The sequence below is a fragment of the Carassius auratus genome, chromosome 50, assembly GCF_003368295.1.
Source record: "Carassius auratus strain Wakin chromosome 50, ASM336829v1, whole genome shotgun sequence".
Classification (NCBI taxonomy): domain Eukaryota; kingdom Metazoa; phylum Chordata; class Actinopteri; order Cypriniformes; family Cyprinidae; genus Carassius; species Carassius auratus.
In genome coordinates this window covers 17,211,647-17,228,341 of record NC_039292.1, presented here as the reverse complement: position 1 = coordinate 17,228,341, position 16,695 = coordinate 17,211,647, and the positions used below count along the sequence as shown (strand labels likewise).

Here is a 16,695-nt window from a genome sequence, read left to right as displayed (position 1 = left end):
TATTGGTCTAGGCTTTAGTCTTTGGGGTCCTGTACTAGTCTAGATTTTAGTCTTTGGGGGTCTGGTATTGGTCTAGACTTTACTCTTTTGGGGTCCAGTTTTGGTCTAGGCTTTAGAAGGTCTGTTATTGATTTGGGTTTGCTTTTGTTTTAGTCTTTGGGGGTCTGGTATTGGTGTGGGTCTTAGAGAGAATGGCAGAAGACTGATTTGGGGATGGTATTGGTTAGGATGGTCTTTAATTCTGTTCTATACTCTCATAGCAAATAACAAATTAAAGGCCAGCAAGCTCAGCAGTCTGTTCAAGGGGTTTAAAATGATATTGATTAGTGATTCATTCCCATCTAATTTGCTGGTGATAATTTGTCCCTTGTAGGTCATTCACCTTAATCAGGTCCACTGGTGTAATGAGTCAAATCTATTGACTCTGACTACATATAAGGTTTACACACTAGAGAAATCCTGACGCAGTGTTTGATGGATATTAAATAAAATTTATGGATGTACATTACAGGAAGCATGATGGAGCGTTACTTTCACAAACCTTTGCACATGTTCCTGTCTCATTAAAAGTTTTAAAAAGCATACATTTTATGGAAATAATGCTTTAAAATAATAAATTTAAGTGCAAACTGAATGTAATTGATTGAATATTTAATTGCATGGTATATATGCATACTGTATTGTAGTTTCAGATTTAATGCAAACTTTTGCTAAACTTTGATGTTTGTAAGAGAAACAAACAAAGGGACAAAAATGTCTGTTAGATGTTCACAAAAAGAGACGCAACAATTTTAAATCAATGCCCAGGATGATTTTAATGACTATATCATGCAAAAATAATCATCACACTTTATAAAGAACATCAACTCTTATCTTTTCAAAACCAAAAAATTGCCTTTAAATTTTGGTCCACCAGTCGCAAAAATGAAAGGAAAGACATAATAATAATAATGTCTTGTTTGGAATAATCGAATATAAAATCACACTTAGTAAGCAATTCATACAATTTAACACTTTTTGACATCAACAAATCGCTTGTTTGACACAACAATAGAATATAACAATCACTTGTGCACTTCAGTCTCAGGCAAGAGGCCATGAAAAGAGCTTTAAGTTTGTGATAAATTCATCACACAATATCTAGAAAACATCTAGCTGAGTTGCAGAACAACGTAAAGCATGGCTCAGATCCCAACCTCTGAAATGGCCTTGTATTTTCTGACCAGAACGAACATAAGCTGATTCTGATGCTTCAATAAGACTCTCCAACCATAAATAACTCCATAAACCAGACACAATTCAGATTTGATGAATGAATTAGATATTGAATATAACAAGATTGCTGATGTTATCAGTAAATTATTGCAGTACATGTTTTTAATAGTTTTTTTTTTTTTTTTAAGACTTTGACACATCATCTTTTATTACTGCTGGTTGACTAAACACTGGTTTGTGTCATGAATGGAGGATCAGAGTGAATCTCACAAAGACGTGCACGTTTCTAAGAAAATCAAGCTGTAGGGCCATTATTATGGTTCATTTATTTATGGTTTATTTATTTATTATTTTGACAGCAATGTGGTATTGATAGTATTTTTTGCATTGTGGTAAACCATTTTTTTGGCATTACTGTAATGAGAATTTGGGGCTAAATGTGCTTGATTGTAATAAATGCATTAAAAAAATAAACTTAAATGGTCCTAAAAGCTTAATTTTCTTAATGCAATATAAAATTCCTTGTTTATTTTCTTTTGTTTCATTAATGAAATAGAACCTGCACATCCTAACAGGTTTTGTGAAATTCACTCATCATTTTACATCAGCTTTGCATGGCAACACTTAAATACTTCAGATTATCAGGATTTGACCATATGTTTGGAATGATCATCACAATATACACATCGACCGGACAGCCTTGGTCTAATGACAGTTTCTATGATAAATATGGCCCAATAAGAACATTAAGCACAGATATCACTGACCCAGATTCACAACATTCTCACAGAAACAGTAAACCCATGTCAAAACACTTACTTAAGATAGGAATGACTTGTTTTCCCAAATAACAACATGTCAGTGCATTCAAAGTATCTTAGAAAATGTCATTGTTGTTTCAAACTGAACATTTTAAATGAAGACCAGCTTAATACCACTTAAAATACAGAACTGTATTGCCAAGCACACACTTGAATGTATTGTCGATGTAACTATAGCTGAACAAAACTTATACAAGATTGCACTTTAAAAAGTTTTCAAGTGTACTTTAGGAAGTTTTAATATTTAAAGGTTCATCAGTATATTTCACACTTATTTTAATACACGTCATCTTTCAGATTTGTGCTATTTTAGATTCTTTCTGCATCAAATAGTAATAGTAAATGTCTATTTTGCACTACCTTCTAGGTTTATGTCCCAAATAAAGGGACTAGTGTATAATGTGTAATATAGTACACGCACATTATGATAAACAGCATTCTTTGCAGGTTTAAGTTATAATATAGTTAACCCAAATTTTGCATATTTTCTGTAAGGTCAATGGCAAGAGCTCTGTAAACCAGAGTGAAACACTTTTTTCTTTTGAACAAAACTGCATTCATCTAAACTATACCCATTGCAGCTCTACTCTAATTGGTCCTGACTAATGAAACTGAACTACTCTTCTGCTAAAGATATAGTAGAAGACACGAAACTAAAACAAAGCTAGTTTAAACCCGCATCAAAAGAAACAGCCAAGACCTGTGCTTTGATTACAGATGTCTGTGCTATTAAGTATTGTCAGCTGATTAAATGTCATAAACCACAGTAATAACTGAACATATCTGTATAAGGAAACATTTACATAGACATATATATTCTTTATATAATCCTAAATATGACTTTTTCATTAAATTATCAGTATATTCTCATTTATATCTTTGAATATTATTATTATGCCCTCTTAAATATCTTCTCTATTCACTTTAGATTGGATAAAGACTCTTTTCAAAAATGACTCTGATAGCTATGCTTATGCACAGTCTATCTGTCTTTATTCCTTCTATCTCTTTCTATCTAAGAGTACCCGTCTCTTCTATACGTCTGCTCGGCATCCTCCTGGATGTATTCTTCGGTTTTCTCCCAGCCTTTCGCCCATCCCCCGTTCAGCTGGGTCGTGGCCCCGTATGTTTTGGCGGGGCCCCCAAGAGCGGCCTGGGCTCCGAAAGGAGCGTGGCTCATCGTGATGTCACCGGTCTCCTCCGCTAACTCATCTTCATCGATGAAGCCACACTTCTCATCGCTGGTCTCCTCCGGATCGGCCCACGGCTGCTTCTCGCCAGATGCAAAAATCCCGTAGAAGATCACACCGCCGTAATGCACCAGCGCGGCGATCAGGAACACGTTCTGCCATTCCTCACGAGTCTGACGGACGAGAATAGACAAACTCAGGAATGCAGTCTTTGATATGTTTAGAGTGATATTCGTGTCTACTGCTCATCTCAAACTGACTGTGCACTTCCTACAATATTTGAAAAACAGAATGCAAACAATATGCGTCACGCAAAAAACATTTTGGATTTTCTACGCTGCATGTATGTTGTAACGTTTGATGAGGCTCCAGTCCACCAGAGGGAGCCTTCACCTGAATATTGAACTCTGCCATTTCCTGTTCCTGCCACATCATTTCGTGTCTTGTCATTTCCTGTCACCCTGTATATAATAGTGATGGGAAGTTCGATTCTTTTCCGCGAACCGGTTCTTTCAGACGGTTCGATTCAATAAACCGGTTGAAAAAAACGGTTCATCGGTTCTTTCACGCTCAACGTAATGACGTCATTGGCGATAACGTAATGGTGTCACGTCTATCAAACATTCAAATATATAAAGTCAGTAATCATAACTTTAGTCAGTTAAAACCTCACAATCATGAAAAGTTTACATTTGAGTTTTGAAACAACACCTAAATACAGTAACAGCAATAATGTGCATATGAGGATTTAAGTCTTGAAGATATAAAGTAAATAAATTAGGTGTCATCAGCGCAGAAACCATGATCCACTTACTAAACATAATCCATTGCGATGTATTTGTTATTAAATGAACTTACGTTTCGCCAGATTGCCCTTCATCCAAGCCCTCGAAATACCCGCGCTCATAACATTACTAGTACAGAATCAGAATCAATCACCAAAAGAATCCCTTCGGTTCAGACATGCTGTCAGTCAGTTGGCTTCACGCTGAATCACGCATGCGCAGTATCATCAGTTCATCGGTTCTCAAATCGGACGCGTCCGACAGAAACGATTCTCGGTTGAGTGTACTGGTGATCCGAAAACCGAAGCAACCGGTTCTTGACTCGAGAACGAGAACTGCTCCAGCAGTGGGCGTGTTTGTTCATTATCTGGCTCGGCTCGGTGTTCATCTTCAGTTCGGTCTTCACAGCATTTCATTCAGTGTACTGTTTGAGTAAATGGATTACCCCGGGATATTGGTTTATTCTGACTCAGAGGGAGTGACAGTTACGTTAAAAAAGTTAACAGCTTAAGTAATTTGTGGATTAATGCTTATTGGAGACGTGAACCGTTTCAAACGATTCAGTTCGATTTGGTGAACTGGTTCAACCGGTTCACTAAGAAGAACCGGTTAAATTGAACGATTCGTTCATGAATCGGCCATCACTAGTATATAAGTCATTTGTTTGCACTGCCATTTTGCGAAGTATTGCCAGTTCTCTGCCTTACTAAGCGTTATTTCATTGTTCCATTGTTGATACTTGTTATGATCTTTGCTTTTGCTCTTTTGACTCAGGTTTTTTGGATTACTGTTTTGGATTTGTCTGCCAGTGGATTGTTTTGCCTGTGTTTTGACCCAAGCCTGTGACCTGACCACGAGTTGTGAATATTGTTTGGATTTTATGCTCAGATCCTATAATAAAGACCCGCTTATGGAATCCACTCAGCCTAAATCCTCGTTAAATATGTTTAGTACTTGGAAATGTTGTTTCGCCTTTTTTTTTTGTTCCAATTTGTAAAACCTGATGTGAAATAAAGAGATGATAAAAACATGGCTGATAAAGCTATCGTTGGTCAAACTGGAAATGTCAGGTTGAGTATCGTATCGTATCGTTTCGGTCGTATCCTGCACATTTTGTCATATGTATAGCAGGTGTGCTAATGCAAAGCATGGTAGCAGTAAATGTGTTTTTAATTGTAATGTATAATTGTATTGTATATTGATACACAATTTTCTAAGGCTTCTAAATTACCAGTATGAGCAAAAGCTTGCTGAAAAACAAACTGTTTGCAATCTACTACAGTCTTCTGTTGACTGATTGATTGTCTATACTTTTTTCAGCAAGTGAGTATTTGCTGTTAAACCTTTAATGATTTTTATGAAGTATCCCTTATTTGCTGCTGTGGCCTTTGGCGTGCTTAGTTGGGGACGCTTCGTTTCCAGTGATTTCTTGATTGCAAAGATACTATTTATACTGGACTGAGCTGGATGATGACATCACTGAATTCAATGATGAACTGCCTTTAACTAAAAAATTAGTGTTTACTAATTTCTCATTTTTCTAACTATTGTGTAAGTAAAGCCAGCAATATGTGATAATGAAAGTTTAGGATTCCTCACCTTGTTTTTGGTCATAGCTCCTACAATGAGAGGGCAGACCATGCCAGAAAGAGTGCCCACTCCATTAGAGATACCCATCAGGATGCTGGCGTACCTCGGCGCGATGTCCAAGTGGTTGACATTAAAACCTTGAAGAGGGACGGGATAAAGAAGAAAATCAGAAATATATTAGGAGACATTTTATTTTATTCTATTTGATTTGATTTGATATTGTTGAATGCAACCCAGACAGCAAGCAGTTTTAGCCCAGAACCGTCCCACATCTGGCCCGCGTGAAATCCATGCGGGCCAAATGTGGGCCAGATCAAAAAATGTGATTTCAAAACTTGAAGTCTGTATCCCGTGTCTCACCTGATATAGCAAAGCCACTAAAACCAACAGCTAGCACCAGAAACGAGATGGCCACACCTTTACTGTGAGAGAAACCAACCACTAACAGCAGAGTGGCCTCCATTCCAAACCCTACAATCAGATGAAGTGTGGGTCAAAGGTCAAACCATAATGTTTCCTATTAATTCCAAACACAAGATACATTTAACCTAATGATATAATCTTTCTCTTACCTCCGCAATTCATGATTTTCCTGACAGTGGTGGTGGATAAGATGTTTCTACTGCGCAGGAAGTCAGCCAGTTGGCCGCCGATTGGCACAATGATGGTCATGACCAGGTGGGGCAGAGCGGAGAGCATACCGACCTGACAACACCACAGGGGGATAGTGATTAAGAATTTAGACAAATATGAGTTATGAATTCAAAAACTGAAGAATCGCTGAGCCACACTTAAATTTATTGGTGATTTTTAGGACTTTTAAGAAAAGCAATGTGCTTAATTGTATTGTGTGCACCTGTAGTGTACTTTGAATCTTAAAAGTATATTTTAAAAAAAATTGAAATTACATATAAAGATGCACTTATGTCCTTATAAAGTGGGACAAAATCACAGTGCAACAAAATGTATTTAGTATAAATTAAAGCTTTTTAAGTTAATTAAATTGTATTGTACTTCTTCCAGTCCTTTTTCACAAGGGCTGTACAGATTAAAAGTGCTTGTGTCGCAAATGCAAGCTTATTTGCACATATTCCTCACACAAATGTATCATATACTGTAGCTTCATAAGGAGTAAACTGTAATGAACAAGTCATATGGAGTACTTGTGTCTTTTGGAAGTAAAAAATATTTATATTTTTCCATTTTCATTGCACAAATGACAGCGGCTCAGAAATTATGCACACTTTCTCCTACAGAGTTGGATGTAAAAACCTGTCATTTTCTCTCTTTTCTCTCAAATAAAACAATGCAAGCCTTTATAATGCTATTTGATTAGCACACTTGGTACAAAATGTGTGGCTCAAAAATAGCTCAAATATACTATACTAAATACAAAGATAATACTCGATCACTACACTGAAATCCTAAACGAGTCCTGAATAATAAAACCACAAAACATGTCCAATCTCCCATGCTGCACTATGAGGCAGTTCTGACCAGCAGAATCAAACAGGGGTTCAATTACACCTGTCAGACCTGCAGGATTTATGTCACTCTTTTAGCTCAGGAGTCGACGATCAATAACAATGTCAGGCTTTATTTATGAATGCCACTGTGAGCACACATTTCTGAATGCCTGCCATCTCAAATACAATCCAATACGGACGACTCAATGCATGACAGCAGTGAATGAGGGTCAAACACAACAGACAGTGACGATTCAAATGAGCCCTGAGAAACAATTGCACATGAGACCAATTCATACAGCAAATACAAACACACAATGACATGCCTGAGATCTGATTAAATCAGTTTAGCTGTGTCTCTCACCTTACTGATTTCAAAGCCAAACACTTCTTCAAAGTACGCTGGCTGACTGATCAGCAGCAGATAGAAGGTCCAGCTCCTGCAGAAGTTGGCCACGATGATTGCATAGACCGGCATGGAGGTGAAGAACTTCCTCCAGGGCGTCTTGAATTTCTGAAGAAAAAAAAGAAACAAAAAAGTTAACAATTGAGATGAGAAACTCTATAGGACTAAAAATGTTTTGGAAGGAACAAATAGATAGCAAAAATAAAGATGCTACCAGTTCCTGGTCATCCAACCATCCTTTCATCCATCCACCCACCCACCCATCCATCCATCATCCATCCATCCATCCATCTATCCATCCATCATCAGTCCATCCATCCATCCATCCATCCACTCATCCATCCATCCATCCATCCATCCATCTATCCATCCATCCATCATCCATCCATCCATCCATCATCCACCATCCACCCATCCATCCATCATCCATCCACCCACCCACCCATCCATCCATCCATCCATCCATCATCCACCATCCACCCATCCATCCATCATCGGTCCATCCATCCATCCACTCATCCATCCATCATCCATCATCCATCCACCCACCCACCCATCCATCCATCCATCCATCCATCCATCCATCCATCCATCATCCATCCATCCATCCATCCATCCATCCATCATCCACTATCCACCCATCCATCCATCATCGGTCTATCCATCCATCCACTCATCCATCCATTATCCATCCATCCATCCATCATTCATCCATCCACCCACCCATCCATCATCCATCCACCCATCCATCATCCATCCATCCATCCATCCATCATCCACTATCCACCCATCCATCCATCATCGATCCATCATCCACCTATCCATCCATCAACCATCCATCCATCATCCACCCATCCATCTATCCATCATCCACCCATTCATCCATCATCCATCCATCATCAACCCATCCATCTATCCATTTATCCATCTATCCATCATCCATCCATCCATCATCCATCATCCACCCATCCATCCATCCATCCATCCATCCATCCATCCATCATCCATCCATACATCCATCATCCATCATCCACCCATCCATCCATCCATCATCCATCCATCCATCATCAATCCATCCATCCATCATCCATCCATCTATCCATCAACCACCCATTCATCCATCATCAATCCATCCATCCATCATCCACCCACCCACCCACCCATCCACCCATCCACCCATCCATCCATCCATCCATCCATCCATCCATCCATCCATCCATCTATCCAGGTCCATTTGATTATTAAAAAGCTCAAATCAATAAGAAATATTATTACTATAACTTTTGATAAATGTAATGCATCCTGAGCATATTCATTTCTTTCAAAATGGCCTTCACACTAATAGACATGGACTAACACCCAGAAAACCCCAAATGTGTTTTCATGGGACCTTCAGATGTGTCTGTTTAAAGCACACTGAGAACGTACCTCAGACGCCCCCAGTAGATTAGCACTTTCTCCAATACTCTCCTCTATGTAAGTCCTCTCTTCATCTGTAATAGTGGGATGATCTGCTGGGCTCTCATAGGAAACCAGAATCCAAAACATGTACCAGACGATCCCAAAACACCCTGTAACCCAATGGAGAGACAGTAAGAAAAGTGAAGGAATCATTCACCCAAAAAAGAAAAGTCTGTTATCATTTCAGAAGTTCACAGTGAAGATTATAAGCCCACCGTATATGTAGAAGACAGAAGACCAGCCTGAGTACTGCACTAATATTCCAGCCAGCGGCATGGCCACCACAGCGCCCGCGTACGAACCTGAAACAGGGGGTTACAGCTTTTATTCTGGGAATTCTGTTTTATGTGGGCATTTAAAAAGGGAAATCGTATTTACCGCAAAAAGATGTGGTTGCTAAGCGACTTCTCTCCAGGGGCGGAGCCCACTTGCTCCAAATCCCATGGCATGCTGGGTAGGTCACACCCTGGACACACACAGAAACGTCAAACCATCACCTTAATTGATCAAAAAAGTGTCAAATAATTGCCTTTATTGATATGTTTTTGAATTACACAGTCCTGCATTGCTGAAATAAATCCAGTGCTTCTTTCTTAATTTTTATTTATTTATTTATTTATTGCCACAAACTATTTATTCAATTCTCAGATGATTTTCACATGAATATGAATAATTCTTAAAAGATCTTAATTGAAGATGTGATTTTATGCTGAATCCTGATTCTTTTTACAGTCATTTGCAGATTGTAATGATTCATCTTTATAATACTTAGTGGCTCAGTGGTAGAGCAATGCCTATATTTTTTAATAGTCTTTATTCTTATTTAATGAAAAAACTGAACGTCATGTAAAAATTGTATTGATATTTTTTAAATTAGCATCATCAGATTAGATATTTTCAGGCCTTTTTTCACATCAGCAGGGATGTGTTATATAAATGAGATCATATATTTGCATATATGTTATAAATTTACATTCATTATGTAATGAATTATTTAAAATCATTCATGGAATGTCTTACATGGGTCATAAAAAAACAGAGAAATCGAACCTTTAGCAAATGAACACATAGAATGCATTTCAAATAAGGATTAATGATCCATGCAGACTTGCACAAACGCAGTCTGATCAGATCTGATTCACCACAAACACACTAATGCCCCCATTAAATCTTCATTAGCAGCTAATTGGCACACATTCAGTCACTGAAAGACACAAATTGCTGCGGCCAGCTTAGGAGAGCACATCCACGGAGCTAATGTCAATACACACAACACAAGCTACTGTGCTTACAATAAAACCTCAACTGGCGTTTAATTCATGTACAGTTGACACTCATCGTGAACAACAGTAGAGAACAGCAGACGAGCAGCACACAGACAAAGGCAGCAAGCAGCTGCTAAAACTCTTTCAGTGTTCATTCTTCAGTGACTTTTGTTTGAATAAGAGATGACATCACAAACCTAATCTATCTTTTCAAGCGTTTCATTTTTCATCATTTGTTTGTTCTCTTTTAATCTGTCTCCTGTGCGTTCAGTGTGATGTTCAGTTAACCCTTTTTTATTATTGCTATTAGTAAAGGAGACGGATCAAGAAGTCACACACTTGGTTGTATAATGGGGCAGAGCGAGGCTAGTGGTCACACAGGGATGTTGTAAACTGTGTATTTTGAACATTCATCCCTTGTAAGTTGAATAGAAAATACCTTGACTTTAAATTAACTTTACTGTCAAACTAAACTTGACACCATAATAATATCCCAGTATCTGCTTGCTCTGGTGGGACTGAACCTGAAATGTGTTTAGTGTAAAACGTCTGTTAAATTGCTAATCAGCAAATGAATGAGTCTTACTTCGACGAGGCCCTGCAGTATCCTCACAAAGATGACACAGCCGTAGTGCACACGTGCAGCGGAGGGGATGAACATGTTGAGAGTCGACGTGAGCAGGATAGCAGCACCAAACACCCTGCAGAACAAAGTGTGCAGAAATAGTTTCTAATGGCTGGAAATCATAGCTTGGGCAGTTCAACGATACCCAGCCGGCAGCAAGCGCACACTGACCGAAGGCACATCTGTAGAGCAGATGCAAAAACAGAAAAAACTGAGCAAGAAATAAACGCCAAGACCGATAGTAAATAACATTTACTGTGTAGACAATAGTAGCCGCGGGCATCAGTGTCTAGTACAGAAATCATCCCAAGAAAGCTCAGAGGCAGGAAAACACATATTTTATTTATTGTGTGAGATCTCATTTACATAGGCTGCAGCCATCTGTTTCAATCAAAGCCATGTAATGAATGAGATCTCAGCCTTCTCAAGATGTGAGAACAACATTTAAAAACTGCATTTAACTGACATACTTGCTCCTTTATATACAGGCTATTGTCTTTACTGATTAGTATTTTTGCATGTGTATTTAATGCATTGTAACATGATATTCACTAATGTCTTCTGCTTTACAGTAGAATCTGAATTTATCTCATATTTGAAGAAGTCTGCATCACTGCTTCTGTTATTTTCTGATTGACCCTGGCCCACAAAACCACAAAAAGTCATAAGAGTCCATTTTTCGACATTTAGATTTATACATCATCTGAAAGCTGAATAAATAAGCTTTCCATTGATGTGTGGTTCGTTAGGATATAGGATGATACTTGAAAAATCTCGAATCTGAAGGTGCAAAACATTGAAATACTGAGAAAATCACCTTTAAAGTTGTCCAAATTAAGATCTTAGCAATGCATATTAATAATCAAAAATGAAATGTCGATATATTTACGATAGGAAATTTACAAAATATATTCATGGAACATGATCTTTACTTAATATCCTAATGATTTTTGGCATTAAAAAGAAAAAATATATAATTTTGACTCTTACAGTATATTTTTGGTTATTGCTACAGATAAACCCCAGCGTCTTAAGACTTAATGCTCCAGGGTCACATTTGACAAGCCACATCTCTTGTGCAATTTTGTGCAATACACCATTTATAACATTTTAGAATACAATTTACATAATTTGATTTATGAACCATTAATAATCATATATTAATATATATGGTGTATATTTTATGTTGTGCACATATGTAAAGTAGGCTACTACATATATAATTACACACACACACACACACACACACATATATATACTGTGTGTCTATAGGACAGGCTCATCTATACATATCAACATACCAGGTGTCTAACAGTATGAGTGTGTTTGAGTCAAAGGAAGTGTTGTTGAATCAGATGTGAGTCTGTCTGCTGGTTAATGAGCTCTCCAGAGGAAAGCTGTCTGCTCTTCTGTATTCAGGCTTCATGGAAACCACAGAAAGCACACAAACGACATGATTTGGCCTGATATTAACCACTATGTAAAATAAAACATACATAAATAAAGAATTTCATTGTAGCTTATGAAACAATTTGAATATGGATATAAATGCGCATAGTGCAGTACCTGTTGGCAGCCAGTCGTGAGGATATATATCCTCCCGGGATCTGTGTCACGATATAGCCCCAGAAAAACGAGCCGTGGATCATCCCCACCGTCTCCGGGTCCCAGTTAAACTTCGCTTTCTTTGGGGAGAAAAACAATCGTTCATTTTAAACGCTTTGAAAGAACCATTTTGCCTTTATTTCTTTCATGAAATGTAGATTTTTTTTATTATTATTTCTTTCTTATTTTATGTGTATTTTCTGAAACAGTGCATGTTTTCTTCTTCTTCTTCATATGAAGGACTCAGGTGGAGGGATGCTCTGACAGGAGACCCGAGGGCGGAGCTGTGACCCGACAGGAGGAAGGGCCTCACTCTCACCTCCGTGACGATGATCTTGCCGCCCCGGTGAACGGTGCTGTTGTTGACCATACCGACGATCGCGACTCCGAGGTTGCAGCGGATCCCGAACGAGATGCAGAAGCCGAAGCCGCTCACGATGGCGATGATGTAGCGGCGCGGGAGCCCGAAGCACGTGCAGTCGCACAGCGGCGCTTTCTTCTCCCGGAGCTGCGCGGGCCGCCCGTCCTCCGTCAGCTCGATCACCTCACCCGCCGTCTGCTTCTTCTCCATCACCCTGTGAACACACAGCACTGCTCATCTCTGAAACAGATGTCTCAGGGGCAGCAACTCTTTTCTTTCTGTCCGTGGTGTGTGTTGTGTGTGTCTGGGAGTGTTCAAGTAAAGCAAGGGAAATAACCATGAGAACGTTTTAACTGTTCGATCATCACACATACACACACACACACACACAAAGAAAAAAAAAGAAAAGAAAAAAAAAACCTTGCTGTTACGCGCACGAAAACGTTCGTAGAACGTTGCGAATTCATTCAAAAACGGGGAACGTTCTATGTTTGCTTTTACAAAATACTCTGTTTTCTGAGAGACGACTAGATAGTATAACTATTAATATTATTGTAAATAGTAATAATAATAAATTGATTAAATATATCAATTATTTTCTTCCAGTATGCAGAGAGGATGTTCTCAAAAATGTTTTATTTTAATTTATAGTTCAATCCATTAGCCATTCAGCAAATGAAGAAGACTGAGTCCTGATGTAGGACTATCTCAGTTCTGCTCTTTTGTCACGACTTGGCAAACTGAGTTATTTGAACCGCATTGCAGTATTTGTATCGAAATACATTATAGCTTATTAATGCAGATCTGACCATATCGTACCAATATAATTGTTTTTTTCGTTAATGACATATTTTTTGTGGCTGCTTCAACGGTTAAATATACGAAAAATGCATTAACATATCTAAAGAATCCACTACACGAAACGAATTATATGATAAAATATAATTTTATATGTTATATAATGTTGTGGTATATTAGAATGATTGTTGTGTGTCTGATCATAGCGGAAAAAAAATATTTTATTTTATTGTATTTTATGTAAACCATATACCAATCCGTTCCGACGCGTTTCATAATCTCTGGCCTAAATATAATATACAACACACACACACACACACACACACACACACACACACAAAAAAAAAAAAAAAAACACTGTTTTTATAAAATACGAAGAATCTGGACAATTTGAACCGGAAAAGGCTGAGATTATGAGCTACTAAAATCATTACAATTTTCTTTTTATTTTATCGTTTAAAAACAGATACAAATATATCAATAATAATTATATCAATTTATTGAGAAGGATTTATTCTCAGCCCATGTCACGACTTCTGAATGATCCTCATCTGTGGATCTGGACACGATCACATCACGATCTTTGCGCTATAGTCATTTCTGTCTATTTTCTCCTAACGAAAAATGTCCAAAAGAGCGCGCTACATTGCAGATTAATGAATCATTATGAATTATGTGATATATAGCCATGCTTATGTGGTTCTCGAAGGAGGAAAAAAATCATTTAAATTCCAGTAGACACGTTGCCTAAATTGTATTTTGACATCGAGATAATAAAAGATGAATATTTGTGTATTTTTCTCTCAGTGTAAGGGCTGATACCTGTGCATGTGTCCCAGGGTTTTCCCGGCCAGATTCTTCAGTCTTTCCTTACCGGGGGCCAAAACTCGTTCCTTCATCGCATCCATCTCCAAAGACAATAATCCACTCGATATTAATAAGAAATCTTAATTTGAGTTGGCTATAAAATGTTTCAGCATATTCTTTGAGTGTGGAAACCTGAGCAATATTTTTGACCCAATTAAAACTGCGTTTTAATTCCTCGCAGACGTCTTATAAAACACCAAGATCAATCAGTAAATGAAAAGCTTGATTCGCATCACTGAGATGTCCTTTGAAACTCCCTTTCCTTCGACTTCTGCAGTGCTTCGGTTTTCCATGTTGCCGACATATTTTTTTTTTCAATTATAAACGAGAATATTCCGTCAGAATTCGCCTTCGGAAAAGCCCGAAGCAGAAAAAAAATGACAGAGAAAGAGCAAGAATGGAAATGTGTCGCGGGAGCTCGCTCAGCACCGTGGACAGAGAACGCGCGCGTGCGTCCAGCTGTTCCGTGAACCCGCCGCGCGCTCCCCTCGTTCACTCGTGAACTGATAAAAAAGCATGTAGTGACATCTAGCTATTAACAAAGAGCCACTCGCAAACAAATGCATGAGTCATGTTATATTAGTCTCAGATGCACAAGAGTGCGTTTCCCAAAAGTAGGCTAACTATGGGCGCAAGGTCCGATAGATTTCAACAGAACGAACTACAATTTTGGAAAACGCACCCGAGTGGTTTTATCAGGTAGGCTTTTTAAACACTTTCAGGTAATCAGCTTTCAATGGCATCGTGGGCTCTTGGGACGAGAGAACACAATATATATTTATTTATGTATTTTAATTGAATTTATTCAGAAAAATTCGTGGCAGATCATGCCAAATTCTTTTGGTATTTTTAAGGGTAGGGCATGAAGAATGACTCTTGTTTTGTAATACGAATAATGACCACAAGCGGGCGCTCAAAGACAGGTCAGCACATAAACATTGCAATTGAGCAAATATGTCTTTGTGTGAAATATTTCAGCTTCTTATGTAAAATAGTGTTGATTAATCTGAGGAACAATATCAAGGAACAACGTCTGTATACGGTATTAAATGTTTGATATATAAATAGTATACACTGAAAAAATATAAGATACTTTTAGATATTTTTTTGTATTTTTGTTTAATTTTAAGAAATAAAAACATTTGTTTTTGCAGACACAAATATTCACACAAAGTAAAAAAATTACTTGAAGACCACAATAATTATACGATAAATGTTTATACAGATGCTAAAATATTACTTAATCTAGGTTAATATATTTTTACACCTTAAGGTTGCCATAAACTAAAGCATAACTTTTTGATTTTTCACAATTTTTAGTCTGTCATTTCAAAGCAACGTCCACAACAGTCTCTGGTGGATTCAATAGTTTATTCTGGAGACAATAGTTTGCCTAAAATATGAAAAACGGAGCACATTTCTGGTACATTAGCCAAAAAAACTTCAGATTGATATCCACATCCAAAATAACCATGCATAAAAACAAAGCATAAATCAACTTCAAAACAGTGATCATAAAGAAACACAGATAAAGGTTAAGGCATAATCGCTGATCATTCGATCACCCAGAACATCTAGCTGAAATGTCACAAAGATCAGGTGATGTTTTACCGATAAATGGCTGTTCTACAACTGACAAAACAGTCACTAAACTCTTCATATTTGAACCAGAGACTGAAAACAAAACATTTACAGAAAACCATCATGATTTCCAAATTAAATATTCAAGTCACAAATCACAGCAAAAGGCACATGCTGAGATGTGATCATCATTAGCAAATAGACATGTCTTACTGCCAGCTGTTCATGGTCCTCGGTAATTACTTGATTTGAAGTCTCTTAAGCTTTTAGTCCCATGCCAAATAAATGATCAGATTGTCATATTATAAATACAAGGGTTGTTTGTCACACATCTTGCCTCAATAACACTGAGATAAATCACTCCTCATTAAGTGCTTCGTGCAAAACTAACTCAGACCAGGACAACACAGTAAATGAATTGGAAAGGAAACACAAATAAATGCTCAGCATGGATTTTGCATTGAGATAAAGGCACATTAAAAAGACATTAGCTTAGCCTTTTAAATCACCGGAGCAACTTTGGCTTTGAGAAGTTTGTGCCCTGTCCGTCAATGTAAAGCTTTAAAATGCAGATTAACTTATGAAAGAGTGAGAACTGCTTTATAAATAGCGTGAGTGAAGATTAAAGGCCTCCGTCACTGATCACAGCAAGAATATAA

General features: G+C 37.7%; 1 protein-coding gene across 1 annotated transcript; it reads right to left on the bottom strand.

Moving 5' to 3' along the window:
• Positions 1 to 795: 795 nt before the first annotated feature.
• slc17a6a (solute carrier family 17 member 6a) lies at positions 796 to 14,953 on the bottom strand. The gene is made up of 12 exons (XM_026239503.1): positions 14,411 to 14,953; positions 12,749 to 13,004; positions 12,391 to 12,509; positions 10,786 to 10,900; positions 9,313 to 9,400; positions 9,150 to 9,236; positions 8,902 to 9,044; positions 7,432 to 7,581; positions 6,174 to 6,306; positions 5,962 to 6,072; positions 5,611 to 5,738; positions 796 to 3,399 (listed from the first exon to the last, which is right to left on the bottom strand). The coding sequence occupies exons 1-12, from the start codon at positions 14,494 to 14,496 to the stop codon at positions 3,052 to 3,054; spliced, it is 1,764 nt and encodes a 587-aa protein (XP_026095288.1). The 5' UTR covers positions 14,497 to 14,953; the 3' UTR covers positions 796 to 3,051.
• Positions 14,954 to 16,695: the final 1,742 nt, after the last annotated feature.

Coding starts and splice junctions, on each gene's coding strand:
- slc17a6a (XM_026239503.1), bottom strand. CDS start 14,496: ATGGATGCGATGAAGGAACGAGTTTTGGCCCCCGGTAAGGAAAGACTG. Junction 6,307..7,431: donor TTGGCTTTGAAATCAGTAAG/GTGAGAGACACA, acceptor TGGTGTTGTCAG/GTCGGTATGCTCTCCGCTCT. Junction 5,739..5,961: donor TAGTGGCTTTGCTATATCAG/GTGAGACACGGG, acceptor TCCCTCTTCAAG/GTTTTAATGTCAACCACTTG.